The 17,459-nt window shown below is 57.5% G+C and overlaps 2 protein-coding genes across 3 annotated transcripts in view; one reads left to right on the forward strand and one right to left on the reverse strand.

Moving 5' to 3' along the window:
• Positions 1-14,658, forward strand: part of ADGRA2 (adhesion G protein-coupled receptor A2) — a 17,204-nt gene extending 2,546 nt beyond the window's left edge. Inside the window, exons 1-19 of one of the 2 annotated variants that reach the window (XM_031556747.1) lie at positions 43-166; positions 4,382-4,453; positions 7,075-7,146; positions 7,235-7,306; positions 7,577-7,648; positions 7,752-7,915; positions 7,992-8,205; positions 8,507-8,671; positions 9,078-9,279; positions 9,367-9,516; positions 9,628-9,789; positions 9,887-10,096; positions 10,166-10,367; positions 10,535-10,743; positions 10,862-10,989; positions 11,087-11,210; positions 11,324-11,469; positions 11,602-11,691; positions 11,887-14,658. In XM_031556747.1, the coding sequence (XP_031412607.1) occupies positions 4,407-4,453; positions 7,075-7,146; positions 7,235-7,306; positions 7,577-7,648; positions 7,752-7,915; positions 7,992-8,205; positions 8,507-8,671; positions 9,078-9,279; positions 9,367-9,516; positions 9,628-9,789; positions 9,887-10,096; positions 10,166-10,367; positions 10,535-10,743; positions 10,862-10,989; positions 11,087-11,210; positions 11,324-11,469; positions 11,602-11,691; positions 11,887-13,036 (3,579 nt within the window). In that variant the 5' untranslated portion in view covers positions 43-166; positions 4,382-4,406 and the 3' untranslated portion in view covers positions 13,037-14,658. Of the gene's footprint in view, positions 1-42; positions 167-4,381; positions 4,454-7,074; positions 7,147-7,234; positions 7,307-7,576; positions 7,649-7,751; positions 7,916-7,991; positions 8,206-8,506; positions 8,672-9,077; positions 9,280-9,366; positions 9,517-9,627; positions 9,790-9,886; positions 10,097-10,165; positions 10,368-10,534; positions 10,744-10,861; positions 10,990-11,086; positions 11,211-11,323; positions 11,470-11,601; positions 11,692-11,886 lie in introns of those variants that run through there. The other variant, XM_019622631.2, reaches the window with a different exon arrangement.
• Positions 14,633-17,056, reverse strand: BRF2 (BRF2 RNA polymerase III transcription initiation factor subunit; the record flags this gene model as incomplete). Its single annotated transcript, XM_010723109.2, has 3 exons — positions 14,633-15,902; positions 16,261-16,582; positions 16,987-17,056. Coding segments are annotated over 3 exons (1,104 nt in total), but the record flags the coding sequence as incomplete, so codon positions are not given.
• Between the last annotated feature and the right edge of the window lie 403 nt (positions 17,057-17,459).

Here is a 17,459-nt window from a genome sequence, read left to right on the forward strand (position 1 = left end):
CGGCGGCGGTGCGGAGCTGCGCGGTGCAAAGCGTGGGCTGTAAGTGCGCGGCGGAACGGCACAAGGCTAGCGGCCCCGCCGTGCCCCGCCGCCGGGCTCTGTGCAACGGAGCGGCCCTTCCCGCACCTCCCGAACCGCGGCTGCTGCCCGACGGCACCGCCACGCTGTGAGTACCGCGTACACGCGATGCCCGCGTCCCTTCGTCCCACACGCAGGGCGAACTCTTCCGTCTCTCGTGAGGTCGGGAGCTCTGCTCCGACCGTAGCGGTTTTTCTGTTCCGCGTAACGCGGAGCGCTGTTTGATGGGGTTTTAAAGCCGTCGTGGAGCCGCCCCGGGACCGCTACGTCTCCGTGGGGTGGAAACGTGGGTGCGCAGCGTGGAATCGATGTGGAAGCGCAGGAAACGGGCTCCATCCCCGCGTTTCCTTCCGCGATGTTTGCTGCTCGGAGAGCTGGGGGAGGATGTTTTTGTTTGAAAGCTTTTTGCTGGAAATATTTGCTCCAGACGGATCTGATGTGCTGTGGATCTGGGCTCTGTGATGGGGCTGAGTTGTCGCTTCGCTCCCTCCGATCCCGCTCGGCCCTGGGCAAGGGAGCTCCGGGCTCTGGGCAGGCGCTGGCAGTGGTGTGTGTTTATTTATAACTGCGGCAGGGAGGTTTGAATTAAAGCTGCCTGGGAGGGCAGTGACGGCACGGCCGCTGCTAGAATCGGCACTTTCACCCATCCCACCAGAACCTTGTCCTGCTTTTGAGGTCCTGCAGTGCACAGGGTGCTCCCGGTCCTGCCCAATTACCACGTATTTGCTCGTGCATGGGGGTCCTGTGGCTGCTTTGGGGCAGTTTGTGTTTTCCCATCTGCCCTTTGCTGTGCAGAGGCTTCATTTCAGGATGATGATGTTGGCCTGGTGAAAACCCATAAATATGGAGCATGTCTTCAGAGCTCATCCAAGCTGTGTGGCACTGTGAGCTCTGAAATGCAGTGGAAGCATCGATGGCCCCAAAGCAGCAGCTGTGGTTCTCGTGGTCCCATCCCAGGCTGCTGTGCTGGAGCTGCACACTGCAGCAGTGCTCTCCCCACGCTGCTCTGCTCTTGCAGTCCCTGCCCCCGGGTGCTGTGACGTGTCAACCCAGTGCAGGCACCCGCAGGGGTTGGGAGTGCTTTGTTGAGTTGTATTTGGGAGCAGCGTCCCATTCCTTGCTTGCTCTTGAGCTTTCTTTTGGGATGACTGCATGGCAGCATCAGGACGTGACACAATCCCACTCCAACATGACATGAAACCTACTGGCATAGACAGAAACCTACAAATACGTGGTGACCCTGGACTCTGCTCTCTCGCAGTAAACATGATTTATGCTAAACCCTTTCCAGATGGGACAATCAAAACCAGAGGCTCCAGGTGCTCTCAGTGCTGCTGGGTGTGGTTAAGGCCCTGGGGACATGCCTCTGGGCAGCTCACAGCTCCTGCATCCCCCAGGGACAGCTCGACCATGGGGCACACGGTGTGTTTTGTGCAGAGCTGTGCAGATCTTTGCTGCAGTGCTGGCCAGGAGCACGCATGGGGTTTGGCGACGCGACGTCCCCATGGAACCCAAGCAGACATGCACGTGCTCTCTGCCACCCACCCTGTGTAGTTCCTGCACCCCTTTGTGCTTTGCATCCCGTTGTGCTGCTTGCCACATGTCCTGCTCCAGTGGGTGTCATCCATCCTGCTGGGACTGCAGTTTCCTTGGTGCTGAGCATCAGCATCTCAGGGCATTGGCTGGGGATGTCCCAGCAGCACTGTTGCTCGGGCTCTGCAGCCCTTTGCTAATGGGACTGAATGCCCCCCGCCCCTGTGTCGCACCTTGATGGAAGTGTGCTGCGTCCCCACCCGCCCCAATCACCCTGTTGGCCCTGCTGTCACACGGGCAGGAGCCCAAACCTCTTCCAGATGTGGAATCCCAACGCAGGCCTCATTTCTGCACACAGCTTGATTGCACCGAAATTACAGATTGTCTGCAGGGAATAGAGGGCTTTGACTTATGACCAATTTCCAGTTCTACTTGAACTCCCCTCTGCTTATCCTGGGCCCTGCAGATGGTTTCTTTTGGAAACCTTTTGATACTGACTGAGCAGTTTTTAGGGGTCTGTGGGTTTTCTCCTTTCCATCCTTGCAGATGGGGGACCCTGCAGTGCCATGGGGCGACAGGGATGTGACGTCCCCCAGGGCCATCCCTGCAGCGCTCCACTCTGACCACTTTTCCCTCTCTCCGGGGCTCCTTTTTCCTGTGCTGAGGGTTGGAACAATAATTTTCACCATCCGAAATAGCCTGGTGTGACGTGAGCTGGTGGCACCGCCCCGGTTTGGGGGGGGTTGGGAGCACCAGGGGCCCCCGCTTCACCCTTCCTACAATCCCCCACCGGCGGCCGAGCGCTGCGCAGGGCACGGCCCTATCTGCACAGAGCATATGCTTTAAATTAATGCACTCAGAGAGCAAAGCATAGCTGTGCTCCCCACCCCCACCATCCTCGCCCCACTATTAACCTCCGTGCTGCGTCCTCCTCCCGCTGCACGCCGGCTGCGGGGAGCGCGGCCGCTGCCTCCTTTTTTGGTCGGGGACATAGGAAGTTTATTGTTCCAGCAGGCCGGGTTCTGGAGCAGTTATTTATCCAAGTGGATTCCAGCACGCTTGAAAAACAAGCTTGTTTGGGTTTTTTTGCTTGGTTTTTTTTTTGTTTTTTTTTGTTTCGTTTTTTTCCCCCCCCCACTTTCTGGCTCCTCTTTTTTGAGATGAGGGGAAGAAAAATGAGAAGGGAAAGGGATTTCTCCATCTCTGCGCCTGCGCTGATGCCTCGTGGGCTCCATGCCATCGGTAATGGGTTTGAGGAGGGGAGGTGGGACCCAATGGGACCCATCACCCACTCCTTGCTTTTCCTTCATGCTGTGCTCTGTCATCCCTGCATTACCCTTAGGGAGTGATCCAGCATCACTCAATGAATGCAGTGTCAGCCAACGGGTTCCTTGGTGCTACAGAACGGTCCCAATTCAGTGGCATGTCCAGCTCATGGTTCTGTACTTTCATGGTGTGCCAAGCCCTGCAGGCAGCTTGGGCACAGGGACCACGTCCCCCTGCATCAGTGGCTGCAAAGACCCAGACAGGGACCCACTGCCATGGCTGGATCCCTCCTGCAGCCTCTTGCATCCGTCTCATGCATTCAGATGTTTCTTGGTTCCCTGCTTTGAGTGGTGCTAGCAGAAACATATCACCACTAACACTGGAGCCCAGTGGGGCTGCCTGGGAAAAAAGACCAGCATCCTTTGGTCACTCATTGGAAGCTTTGTTCCTTGCACAAATAGGTGCAGGGGGTCCCAGCTCCATCAGGCGCAGGATGGAGGCTGCTCCCGCCTCTGCTCTCCCCGCAGCCTGGCTGCAGATCACACAGGATACTGATTTCATCTTGGACCGCCTGAGCTTTGCCTTTTATGGAGGGGAGTTTTGTTTTTATGGCAGAAACACAGCTGATGGTCCCAGGGGTCAGAAGAACAAAGCATCTCCTGGCATGGGGGCTCCTTCCTGGGGCCCATGGTGGGCTGGGGGCCACGTTCCCAGCTGGATGCAGCCCTGGTTGTAACTCCAGCCAAAGCTGCACCCTTGTGGAGAGCACATGGTGGTGGGGACACAGTGGTGAGTGCAACATCCATGGAGAGCAGCATGCTCCACTGCAGCAGCATCCCTTAGGGGCTGTAGTGAGGGAACTGGGTGCCATATGAGTGCCATGGGATAGGATGGGGCTGAGCTGCTGCTGAGGTTAGGTTGCAACCCCTCTGGAGTCCCCCAGACCTGGCTGCAATGTGGGAATGGGGCCAGGGAAACCCGACGTCCGCCCCCTGGGACTGGGATGGTGCGGAGCTCGTCCTGTCTGCTGCACACAGTTCCCATTCAGCGCAGCTGCAGGGACGGCCCGTGTGTAAACAGCCCTGGCACAGTCCTCAATGAGGCCATTTTTCCTGCTGCTCGCCCCCGGATGGGGTTCCCGGGGAGCCCTCCCTGCTGCGGTTTCCCTCTGCACTTCCTGCGGGGTCGGAGCTGTGTGCCACACTGATCTCTAATGGGGCAGGGGTTGAGGATTCCTCGATGCTGCTCAGTGCAGGTTTGGAGGTTCTCATTGCCTACACGTGCAATTCTATGCAGTGATGCCCCAAGCACTGATACAGCCCTGGGGACCTCCAGCCCAGTGCCACCATGGCATGGTGTCCCATGTCATCCCCCAGCAATGCCACCTTGCCACAAATCTGGCTTTTCCCAAACCCCCAGTCCCACTGATCCTTGGGCATCCCCATCACAGCCCATGTAACAGCATCTTCCCTCTCCTTCCATCCCTGTGCTCTCATCCCCACAGGCTGCTGAGCAACAACAAGATCACAATGCTGCAGAACGGCTCCTTCTTCGGGCTGCGGGCGCTGGAGAAGCTGTGAGTGAATGGAGACTGGGGGTGGTGTGGGTTAGGCTACTCAGTGAGCCTCTGGGCATTGGGTTTGCCACCAGCACCCACAGGCATCCTGGGGTCTCTGGGAGCTGGGTTGGAGTAGAGGCACCGGGGGGGCCACACTCAGTGAGAGCTGGTATGAAAAGCGACATTGTCCCCCCAAACAAAGTCAACTTTCTTATCTCTCCATGAAAGGCATCTCTATGATGGGAGCGTTAATAAGAGGAGATTTATGGCTCCCATATGGATCTGATCTGTAGGTTTTTAGGAGTGGGGACGGACACACTGAGAGTGTTTTGTTCCCCTTCAAGGGGCTCACACATTTCTCAGCCCCACAGGGATGGGGTGACTCCAGGGCCGGGGGGCTCCAGCTGTGGGGACAGCCCATGGGTGCCCATCCCTTTGCAGGAGGGTCCCTGCAGAGCACTGTGCCTGCACTGTCCCATGGCACGTGATGCCAAGGATGTCCTTACTCCTTTGGGGTGCAGAGACCCCTCCATGGGGCGCAGGCTTCTGATTGGCACCACAGCACCCATTGGTCCCAGCCCCACTGCCTAGGGGTCTCACCACTTCTCCCCATGGGCAGTGGGATCAGCACAGCCTGGATCTCATTAGCTCGAACAAGGAAGCATTTATGAACGTGAAGCTTGTTTGAGTTATGCAGTGTGCACCTGCCCTGGCCAGCAGAGGCCAGCTGCTCCATGGGGAGTGGGTGTGCAGTGCTGGGTCAGGGCAGGCACTGCAGGGCATGGCATTGCCTCTGGGGTTGTGTTCCCGGTGCATGATGTTGGGGCTGACGTGAGATTTTTGAAGGCATGAAAATACGCATGGAGCTGTTTTGGGACTCTATTTGAAGCAGTCATTTTGAGGACTCAAGTTTCTCCCATGCTGTGGTTGAAGTATGGGGTCACATCTAGGCTCCTGGCACTGAGTTCTCATTAACGAGAGGATTAATGAGCCTGGACAGGGAGCAGCCTGGCCCAGGGGCGATACCTGGGGGACCACAGTCCCCGGATGCAGGAGGTCTGCACATCCCATGCCCTGAGATCCCTGTGTGTGTAGCATGGGGTAGCCTTCACTGAAGCTCAGCTCAGAGCACAGCCATGGGCAGCATCCCCCCGTCCCCCAGCCAGCACGAGGCTGCGCCTGATTGCTCCCGACAGCAGCTCTAATTGTGTGCATCGGGTCGGTCCAAGGCTGCAGCATAGACAAGCCCCACAGGGGCTGTGCTGGCACCACAAGGACCTCAGGGGCCCCTTGCTTTGGTCATGGGGCCATGGGAGTTTGGCGTCCCGGTGTGACGCAGTCATCGGGGCTGAGCTGTTTCCAGGGTCCCCGAGCCACCCTCAAGAGCCCCACACCCACCGCCTCTCGGGGCTGGCAGCTCAGCATCACCACTGATATGTGGCAGCGTAATGAGATTAATGAGTGTGAGCAGGGCCGGTATGCGGCCACCCTCATTAGCGCAGCCCCAACTGGGAGTGCCGTGCCCTCCGCCGGCACCACCGTGCTCAGGGGCTGGGACTTGGCCAGGATGGGTCCCTCGATGGCCCCATAGAGGACTGTGAGTTTTGGGGTAGCCCCATGGTGACAGTGGCTCCTGTTAGCCAGGCACCGGGCACTGTGCTGAAAGGCTCTGATGTGAGCGAGCACGGGAGAAAATTACTCTCATGGTAACTCCATCCCATGTGCTGTAGATAGGGCTGGGAGCACGGCTAAAAGCCTCTATGAGCTGCCTGCACATGGAAGCACTGGGAAAGATCCATGAAATCCTCACAAAGGAATGAATGCGCTGCACCAACGCAGTGTGTGGGAAGGGGGACGTTGAACGGTGCTGTGTGCAGAGTTGTGGGGATCCCGCAGTGTCAGTGCTTGCAGGTGTGGGGTCCGTCTGTCTGTCTGTCCGTGCTGCCTGGTGGGGTTCGGCTGCTGTCCCAGGGTCAGGTGTGTTCTGTGGTGTGCGTGGGGAGGTTGTTGGGGTGGCTGTGTTTGCAGTACAGGTGTGCGCCGTGTGGGTGAGTGGAGCTGTTCCTTCAGCACTGGGGCTCACCTGAGCCACCCCTGTACGTCTGCACACCCACAGCCCTGCACACCCACAGCCCTGCACACCCACAGCCCTGCACATCTGTGCACCCTGCCGGTACCCTGAGAGCTGGCTGGGTGCCATGTACCCATGGGACACCTTTGCTTAGCAGAAGTGCAGCAGCTGAGAGCTCTCCCTACGTCCCTACCGCAGCGGCTGCTGCGTGCCTGGCGTGCCTCTGATAAGATACATGCCTGCAATCAGTGTAATAACCCAATCGAGCTTCCTCCAGGCTGCAAAGTCACTGTGAGGCTGCGCTGACATTTGCAGTGTGCTCTTATCCTAATGGCCTTCCTGGGATAAGGCTGCTCTGGAAACAGCTCTGCAGGAGGGAAAGGTGGGCACGGTACGTGTGGGGCCCTGCGGTGTCCCTGGGGTGCCCGATTCTGTGTGGCTGCAGTGTGCCAGGAGTGGGGCTGCATTCCCCAGGCTTCCATCTGTCTGGGAGCACTGTGGAGCTGTGCTGATGGAGGGGGCAGGATGCTGGCTGTACGCCCTGAGCTCTGTGTCTATCTCCCGGCAGGGACCTGAAGAACAACCTGATCAGCACAGTGCAGCCAGGCGCCTTCCTTGGGCTCCCCGAGCTGAAGCGTCTGTAAGTACCTGGGGAGTGCAGGGCAGCCTGTGGGGACTGGGAGCAGCTCAGCATCCCCAGCACTGACAGCCCCTCTGCTTCCTTGCAGGGACCTCTCCAACAACCGCATTGGTTGTCTGAGCGCCAGCGTCTTCCAGGGTCTCACCAACCTCCTCCGACTGTAAGCAGTGCCGTGGGCTCCCCTAGAAGGGCCACCATGCCCCACACTCTGTATTGGGTGGTGGGGGCCGTAAATGGGACACATCAGGGGGCTTGGACTCTTGGTCCCCTCCTAAAGGCTTTCATCCTTAGGACTGGGGATGGGATGGAGGTGGGGATGAGGATGCCCAGCCTAGTGGGTGACACTGGGAGCTCCAGGATGTGAGAGGACTCTAGGTTTTCCAAGCATGTCCCAGTTTCCTCCATGGCTCTGTGCTTCCCTGTCTTTCAGTAACATGTCAGGAAACATTTTCTCCAGCCTCCCCCCTGGCGTCTTTGACGAGCTGCCCTCACTGAAAGTCGTGTGAGTACACCACATCCATCCCCAAACACAGACCCTCTCTGAGGTGTGCACAGCTGTGCCACCTCCACCTTCAGCCTCCCCACACAGCTGCTGACCCTTGCAGGGACTTCGCCACCGAATACCTGACGTGTGACTGCAACCTGCTCTGGGTGCTGCCCTGGGCCCGCAACCGCTCAGCACAGATCTCAGAGCGGACGCTGTGTGTGTACCCACGGCACCTGCACAGCACCCCTCTGCGCAGCGCACAGGAGAGCCAGCTGCAATGCGGTGAGCAGGAGAGGGGGAAGGGTGTGGGCAGTGTGCCAGGGCCGGGGGGGCTCACACCACATGTGTCCCCCCGCAGCGGGCACCCCGGAGCTGCACACCCACCACCTCATCCCGTCGCTGCGCCAGGTGGTGTTCCAGGGGGACCGACTGCCCTTCCAGTGCACCGCCACCTATTTGGACAACAGCACCCAGATCCATTGGTACCACAACCACCAGCGAGTGCAGGAGGATGAGCGGGAGGGCGTCATTGTGGAGGAGAGCCTCATCCATGACTGCACCTTCATCACCAGGTAGGAACAGGATGGGTTTGGGATTGAGATGGGGATGATGGGGATAGAGATGCAAATGGGGATAGGAACGGAGGTGGGATAGGATGGGGATAGGATTGAACAGGAATGAGGATGGGAGTAGGGATTAGGATGGAGATAGAGGTGGGGATGGGGTGCATATGGGATGGGGACAGTGCAGGGCTTGCAGGTTTGCAGGTACCAAGTGCAATAGGTGGGATGTAAAATGTTGGCATTGTTTCTTGGTGCGTGTCCCCACTCCAGGGACTGCCCCTCCATGCCAACATGTCCCCTCTGTCCACAGCGAGCTCATCCTCTCCAACATCCACGTCTCTGCCAACGGTGAGTGGGAGTGTGCCGTCTCCACCTCACAGGGCAATGTCAGCAAGAAGGTGGAGATCGTAGTGCTGGAGACCTCCGCATCCTACTGCCCCGCAGAGCGCGTCACCAACAACCGAGGGGACTTCAGGTAGAGACCAGTAGCAGTGTGGCCAAGGGGGAACGTGGCCGTGCGTGATGCGTGCCGGGCAGGGGGCTGCCTGCAGGCGGGGGCCCACAGGTGCCCAATCATCTGGTTGCAATTAGCAGCCACAGGGAGCATGAGAGCCTTTGAAGACCTTCCCGTGCCGGCAGCGCAGCCAGGCTCCAGCAGCAGAGGTGTTGGAATTTCTCTGGCACAAGACGAAAGGCTCTGGGCGTCTGCTGTAACCTCGGCAGGGCTGTTCCAGAATATAAATTACTGCTGCAGTCAATGTGGCTTCGATTAACGGTGCTCCCCTGCGCTGCTCTGAGCCAAGCAGGATGTGGGATGGGGGGACAGCAGCTTTGTGGGGAGCATTGCTCCACTGTCACTGTGTGTGTGTGTGTGCATCTAGGTGGCCCCGCACTCTGGCTGGCATCACCGCCTTCCAGTCATGCCTGCAGTACCCCTTCGCCTCAGGGCCAGCAAGTGGAGGCCCAGCAGCAGAGAAGCAAGCGTCCAGGCGTTGTGACCGTGCAGGGCGCTGGGAAGAGGGCGACTACTCCCACTGCCTCTACACCAACGACATCACCCGTGTGCTCTACACCTTTGTGCTGGTGAGCCAGGTGCTCAGCCCACACGGATTGCTGAGATTGGGGTCAGGCACAGCAGTGATCGTGCCCTGTGGTTGTGCCACCCTACAGATGCCCATCAATGCCTCCAATGCACTGACACTGGCTCACCAGCTGCGCGTCTACACAGCTGAGGCTGCCAACTTCTCAGATATGGTTGATGTCCTCTATGTGGCTCAGATGATTGAGAAGTTTATTGGCTACGTGGACCAGATCAAGCAGGTAATGCTGCTGTTCTTTGCTTTTCCCATCCATGCGTGGTGGGTGCTGGGAGGGAAGCATGAACTGGGGATGAATGAACTGAGTGCGACCTGCAGCCGGCTCTCCTCGCAGCTTACCGATGTGATCGTGGAGATGGCAAGCAACATCATGCTGGTGGATGACCACATCCTCTGGATGTCACAGAAGGAGGAAAAGGCATGCACCAGCATCATCCGTTCACTGGAGAAGATCGCTGCGCACACCCTCAGCACCAATTCCCAGCACATGGCAGTGGTGAGTCCCTGCACATGGTGGGGGTCCATCCATGCACATGCTGGGGGTCTCTACCCATGCTGGGCTGACAGCCGCCTCACTGCTCTGTGCCTGGCAGAACTCACGCAACATCGCCTTCGAGGCATACGTGGTAAAGCCTGAGAGCTACGTGGGGCTGAGCTGCGTGGCCTTCCAGCGCCGAGATGGGGGCCCTCCTGGGCGCACAGCCCTGGCTGAGCAGGCAGCCGAGCCCCAGCTTGACCAGCAGCTGCGGCTGCGCTGCACCACAGGACGCCCCAACATCTCCCTGAGCAGTTTCCACATCAAGGTATGGGTCTGATGGGGGTGAGGTGTTTGAGGGTGCGGCTTGATCTCACCGGTGACTGTGTGCCCACAGAACAGCATTGCCCTGGCCTCCATCCAGCTGCCACCCAGCCTCTTTGCCAGCCCCGTGCCACCCACCCCGCTGGCCGACTGCAAGTTGCAGCTGCTGGTGTTCCGCAACGGGAAGCTCTTCTGCAGCACGGGGAACTCCTCACGTCTAGCAGACGACGGCAAGCGGCGCAGTGTGGCCACACCAGTCATCTACGCAGGGACATGTAAGGGCTGTGTGCTAGCAGGGCTGCCTTTCTATGCAGATTAGAGCTAGAGCTGTTCTCCCCAGCGCTCCTGCAGAGCAAAGCCATTTCTTTGAGCTGTGCTGCTGAAGGGAAAGTGGGTTTTTTTGGGGGTCCCCCTGGCTCACCAGCTCTCTCCATCCCTGCAGATGGCTGCAGTGTAGGGAACCTGACGGAGCCGGTGGCCGTGTCGCTGCGACACCCCGGGGAGGGTGCAGACCCTGTGGCTGCCTACTGGAACTTTGAGGTGCTGGGGGGCATGGGGGGCTGGAGCGCCGAGGGCTGCCAGCTGGCTGCCCGTGAGCCCAACGTCACCTCCCTGCACTGTCGGCACCTCAGCAACGTGGCTGTGCTCATGGTAAATGGGGCAGCAGGTGGGGTGTGAGCACTGGGGCCATGTGGAGTTGGTGGATGCGTGGTACTGCAGGTTGTGGGGCTATGGGCTAGGGTCTGACGGGCTGTGTGGTGCCGTGCAGGAGCTGAGCGGGTTCCCCAGCGAGGCACGAGGTCCAGTGGAGGTGCTGCACCCAGCCATGTACACCTGCACAGCCGTGCTGCTGCTCTGCCTCTTCACCACCATCATCACATACATTGTCCACCACGGGTGAGCATCATGGGGTGGCCTTGGCTGTAGGTGAGGGTATGGCTGGAGGGGAACAGCCCAAGCCAGGCAGCTCACTGCTCCCTTCTGCTCCCTCCAGCACCATTCACATCACGCGGAAGTGCTGGCACATGCTCCTTAACCTCTGCTTCCACATGGCCATGACATCAGCAGTGTTTGCAGGAGGCATCACCCTCACCGGCTACCTGGTTGTCTGCCAAGCGGTGGGTGCCAATGCTGCAACAGGGACCCCAAATGGGGTCTTCCTCCAAGCTGAACAGTTGAGCCTCGCTTGGCTGCATCACCCCTGTGCTGACCACATCATCTTGTCCCGCAGGTCGGCATCATTTTGCACTACTCCTCCCTGTCCACACTGCTGTGGATGGTGGTGAAAGCCCGTGTCCTCTACAAGGAGGCGACCTGGAAAGCACCTCGGCAGCCAGATGGGGATTCAGCACCGCCGACCCCTCGGCCCATGCTACGGTACTGCCATCCCCTGCCTGGGACTCCTCCCTAGGTCCTCCCCATTGGGAAGTGCACTCGGCAGCATGGCATAATTTTGGTGTGCTCTGACCCAGCACCATGGTATGCTCTTGGTGTGCTCTCTCTTTTCAGGTTCTACCTGATTGCTGGTGGGATCCCCCTCATCATCTGCGGCATCACAGCGGCTGTCAACATCCACAACTACCATGACAACAACCCTTAGTAAGTGTCCTGCTGCCTTCCTCAGCCTGGGCAAGGGGAAGGGAAGCCAGCTGTGCTGGGAATCCAGGGAAATGCTTGTGGAATCCATCCCAGGAGCTGTCCATTGACAAGGCATGCATAACCCATGGAGACAGGCCATTGGGCATGTCCAGGGGCTGAAGCCATGCTGACCGAATCCTTTTCTCTCCCCTGCAGCTGCTGGCTGGTGTGGAGGCCCAGCCTGGGTGCCTTCTATGTGCCGGTGGCCTTCATCCTGCTGGTCACCTGGCTGTACCTGCTCTGTGCTGGACTCAGCCTGCAGTGCCACGCTCCCCGTGGGAAGGAGCCTCCAGAGTTGCCGGGCACACCGCCAAGGCTGGGGACCAACGGGGAGCTGCTGACAGACTCAGGCTCCATCTCAGTGACGCTGCACTCAGGGACACATTGCCCAGAGGTGGATGGTGTGTACTCACTGCAAGCACAGCTCTGGGCGCTGCTGGCTGTGCACGCCATGTATGTGGCCTTATGGACGTTTGGAGCCATGGCCGTGTCCCAGCGTGGAGATCTCAACGTTGTCTTCAGCTGCCTCTACGGGGTGACGGCCGTGGCGCTGGGACTCTTCATCTTCATCCATCACTGCGTCCGTCGCCGGGACGTGCTGGGCTCGTGGTTCTCCTGCTGCCCATCCTACCGCTCTGCGCTGCCCATGCAGCCCTACAGCCACCCCAGCACGGCGCCGGTGGAGGACGGCTCACAGATGTTCATCAGCTGCGATCCCGAAGCCGCCCGCAGCGCCACGTCCTCCTCCTCACCCAGCAGCACGGGCTCAGCCGCCGGCCACTGCAAGCTGACCAACCTGCGGGCAGCACAGAGCCAGGCTGATGAGCCGGAACACGGCGATGGGAGAAGCTCCGGGGTGGGGAGAAACACCAACAACCACCGCAGGAACCACAAGAGCAGAACTAAGCAGCACCGCGAGGGGAAGCACCACCGCTTGAAGGTGCTGCGGGGCCCATCCTCCGAGCAGAGCGAAAGCGGCAGCGTGCACAACAGCCATTCCGAGAGCTACCACAGCAGCAGGAACAGCCCCATGAACAACTGCGCTGCGCAGCGGGCCGTGGGCACCCAGGATGGGGAGGTGGCACCCAGCCAGTCAGAGGGCAGCGACGGCTTTCTTGAGGCGCGACGACGGAGCAGAGACAACATGAGGCAGGCGGAGAGGGAGGCGAAGCGACGCTCCTACCCCCTAAATGTGGGCAGCCACAACGGAGGATTGAAAGGCAGCAAGTATGATGTCAACCTGGCCGGTGCTGACAGCGGGGCCGGGATGAGAAGCGGGCTCTGGAAGAGCGAAACCACGGTGTGAGGGATGGGGAAGGAGCAGATGGCCATAGTGCTGCAGCACGTCCTCCTTGGCTGGAGGTTGTGCACGGAGGAGGCTCGCAGAGAGGCTGTGAGCGTGGCTAAGTGCACTACGTGGGGCCTCATCCCCGCAGGACGGGCGTCACAGCCTGCCCAGGTTGCAGCACTGAGAGGCGGAGGTGGAAGGCAACCATTGCTTTTCAGCAGCATGAATTGCAGCCACGCTTCCGTCACTCCCGCACGTCACTTCAGACTGATCCTAAATGCTATTTTATAATATACAAAGGAAACAAATGTCTATTTTTCAAATTTCTATATTGAATGTATATATGTATAGACTGATGCAAGTGCCTCCGCCTTACCAGCAGTGTTCTCCCACAGCCACGAATGCAATATTCCCAAAGATGTAGGCATGTCGTGCAGACGCTTGGGTGGCCCCAAATGAGCTTTTTCTGAAAGAGTCTCAGTTTTGAAGCGTTACGAAATGCAAACGTTGTTATCTTAAAGGACAGTATTTAGCCCTGAGGGTTACTCGGTTGCCAAAGCAAAAGCCATATTGCGAAGCAAGCACAAGGTAAGAGAAGGCACTGATCCGAGAAACTGTCTGCACTCTGTGGATGTCAGACACTAAAAGCACCGCTGGAAAATGCTCCCAGACCCTCCCAGGTGTAACCTATGCAAACGGGTGGAGCAGCAGCACTGCTCTGCCTAAGATGGGCACGGGTTGTCCATCTCCTCCAGGAACCAAAGAGCCCAACTGGGCGCAGGCACCAAAGCAGGTCTTCATCCTTAACCGATGTGTGCACACAGAACCCGGCAGGCTTTGCTCCCACAAAGCCAGGACACCAACAGCGCTGTGCTGAGCCACCTCCTGTCCCTCCAGTGTGGGCTCCTCCCTCAGAGGGGGCTGCTCCTGGAGAGTGAGAGGATGATGCCCACAGTGCTGTCAGGGCCCTTCCTAAGGACTGCAGTACGTTCAAAGGGCTGGAACTTTGCTAAGCACTTATTCTTCCCCATTGAAAAACAAGTCCCCCTTTTTCCTAGCAGGCGAAAATGTCAGACTCACTGCAGGCTGTAGGAAGCTCTAGGAGCACTCCCAGGTCTCCATTTGCTTAAAGGAGAACAAGAGGAGTCAGTCTGTGCTGTTTTCAGCCTCAGTTCTCTCACATGTGCAAATGGGTTTAATTATTTACCTACCTCCCATGGGGTCCCAGGGAGCAGCAAAGGACTGCAGTGCTGGGAAGCATTCAATCCAGCCCTCTGCTACACCACAGCCAAGGGATCCAGGAGTTAGCAGAGTAAAATAGCACTTAGTGGCAGATTTTTCTCCCCTTTAGAATCCAACTCCTCTCCCTTTGGAACCTCTCGTCCTGCAGGGCTGGAGTTCACTGGCTTTGCTGCAGCTCTGCTGTCCCTGGGCTGCCAGACTTCCCTGACCAACAGCCTGCTTAATGCCACGTTTATTGTGCCTGGTATTTGATGCAATTTAAATCCTTATGTCAATACTGCAGCCCACACAGTCTTGCCGATGCTGAGTTGTTATATATGCTTGCTGCACTGTGACAGTATTATATAAAAAGCTTGGTATTATTAATTACACTTTTTTTTTTTTGTATGTTTACATTACAAGCAAATGACAGATCAACAGAGAGCTTCTTGCAATATACATGGGGGAGGGAGGGGAAAATATGCCAAAGAAATGTCTTTAAAGGGGTCTTTTTGCATTTTTATATAAATAGAATGTTTCTAGCAGATATGTTTTGTTTAATATATTAAAGATTTGCAAATCTGCCAAATGTACTGTTATTTCCCACAGACTCTGCATTCAAACACAACAGCCCATTAGGCAGACAAAGGTCACTGCCTGACAGTGTCCAAATTAAACAGCCAGCAGTGCTGCAGATCCCCACTGGTTTTCCAGCACCTGTCCAGCTGATGCTGGGGCAGCTGAAACCATTCCTGGCACCTGTACTTCTATTTACTTCTAATTAAAATGACTCATTGTGGTCCAGAACGTGAAAGAAGCCATCGCCCACTCCACACCCCACCCCAGTTTCTTGGACAACTGTCCCTGCAGCACTCAGTATCTCTTTAACCATCAGGATTTATGCTTTTGGTTCCAGAGTCTCCGGTGGTGCTGTTCCAGTGATGCTCACCTTTACTGCCACACTTTGGCCCTCCTGAATGCCCTGATCTCCTCTGGGCCCCTCAGGTACTGCTCTATTTCAGTGTCAGAGATGGGATCATCTCCAGTGACGGCAGCATCCGAAGCACTCAAGGCTGCAGTGCGCAGTCTCTTCCTTGGATGGAGGAGGCAGGGTGGCAGTAAGGGCCTCCGGCTGCCCACAGCCTTCTGTTTTCCTTCTGAGGGACGGCCCTTGTCCGGTGCTGTCTCTGCTGCTGCTGGAGGATTGCTGGAGGAGTCCTCAGCCTGGGCTGCTCTCTGCTGCTCCTCCACATCTGCTGCACAGAAGGCATTTTTCAGCAGGAAGACTCGGTGCTGCAGCAGATCCCCGATGTATTTGACCACCGTCTTCTTGTCCAAGTTAAGCACCTTTAGCCAAGCGAGCTCAGCTGCCATCCTCAGGAGGACGTCATAAAGCTCCTTCAGCCTCAGACGTGCAGGGGGGGGCAGGTCGACGCCTGCTGCCTTGCAGAACTGTGTGAACGTGCAGGTGAGGCGGGCGGAGGGCTGCAGTGACTGCCAGGACAGGAAGGCTGCAGCTGTGACGATGGGGATGGGATGCCGGCCTGTCACCAGCCACGTCTCGCTGGCCAGCTCCACCACCTGCATGGTCCGGGCAAGCATCGTCTCCTTGTCCTCCACAAATAAGACAGGGATGTCCTCTGTGTGCTGGAACAGCCGGAAACTGGAAGAGAAGAAAACTCACTGTTAGCACCAGGAAAAGCATCAGGACCTGGCTACAGCAACACATCTCAGACTGTGAGAGATTTCTGCCCTCAGCCTCCTGAGGGCTCGCTGATACTCCACCACAGTGGCAGCCACTGCTGCAGTCATCCATCTAAATAAACATGGAGAAGGCCACAGTTAAGATCCTTAAAGGCAAACACACTCTGCTCTCAAGCTAAGCAGTAGCTCACCATGCCTAAGTCCCACACTGCCTGCTCTCCAAACAGCTTTCCACAGCAACTGCATCTGGAAGCTTCTGCACAAACTGGTGTTGCACACAGAGCACCACGTGGGTCACAATGAATGCTTCCCATTACCTGTTAAGGTGTGTCTTCACCAGATCTGAAAGGCTCAGTGCTGGCACTGAGATCCCGAGCTCCTTCTGAAGGCTCAGGTAAACGCTGGTGACCAATTCCTGCTTTGCATAGAGGAGGGAGCAGATCGTTCCCAGCGTCAGCGGCCAGTTGTGCTGCCGACAGGTTGCCAGCACGCAGCAGCCCACCAGGAGCTCCTTCTTCTCCAGGCTGACCAGGTGGAAGGAGGGGTGCTGCAGTGCTCTCTGGAAGTAGGAGATGGCCGTTCCCTCAAACACCGACGGGAGCCGAAGAACCTTACAGAGATCCTGGACCCGTCTGATCCCTGAAAAAAGACACTGCCCTTAAGGATCAGCAGAAATAACTCCTTCCTTCATGTTCTACTGTCAGCTCCCAAAGGCTTTTACCATTTCTGAGATGCATTAGAATTACAGCAAAGCAGAAATGATCCGAGGGATGGAACACTGCCCTGTGAGGTCAGGCAGAGCATGGGCACTGTGCAGCCAGGAAAGGGAAGGTTCCGGACAGACCTGAGAGCAGCCCAAGGGGCTGTAAGGAAGAAGGGGGCAGACCTTTCAGCAGAGCCTGCTATGAAAGGACAAGGGGGGCGATTTCAGACTGAAAGATATAGGCTGGATATGAGGGAGGAGCTGTTTGCAATAAGGGTGGCATTGGTCATCCAGAGAAACGCAGCCCAGGGACACCCAAGGTCAGGGTGTCTGCCCTTACCTCGCTGCTCACAGCGGTTCAGCTGCTCCTTCTGCCCGGTGCTCTGCGAATAGGACACCTCTGAAAGAAACAGCAGCAGTCAGCGCCGAGCACACCACTGCTGTGCAGAGAACCACAGAATCATAGAACCACAGAACCATAGAATCACAAGGTTGGAAAGGACCTGCAAGATCATCCAGTCCAACCGCCCTCCCATCACCGCTGCTACCACAAGCACTAAACCAGATCTCGCAGCTCCTCATCCAGATGCCTCTCGAACGCTGCCAGGGACGGCGACTCCACCACCTCCCTGTGCAGCCATTGCAGTGCCTGAGAGAAAAAGTTCTTCCTTATGTCCAACCTAAACCTCCTCTGCTACAACTTGCGGACATTTCCTCGGCTCCTGTTTGTTGCCTGGGAGAAGAGGCCAAACCCTCCTCAGCACAACCTCCCTTCAGGAAGCCTGTAGAGTGCAATGAGGTCTCCTCTGAGCC

Source organism: Meleagris gallopavo, chromosome 24 (assembly GCF_000146605.3).
Source record: "Meleagris gallopavo isolate NT-WF06-2002-E0010 breed Aviagen turkey brand Nicholas breeding stock chromosome 24, Turkey_5.1, whole genome shotgun sequence".
NCBI lineage: Eukaryota > Metazoa > Chordata > Aves > Galliformes > Phasianidae > Meleagris > Meleagris gallopavo.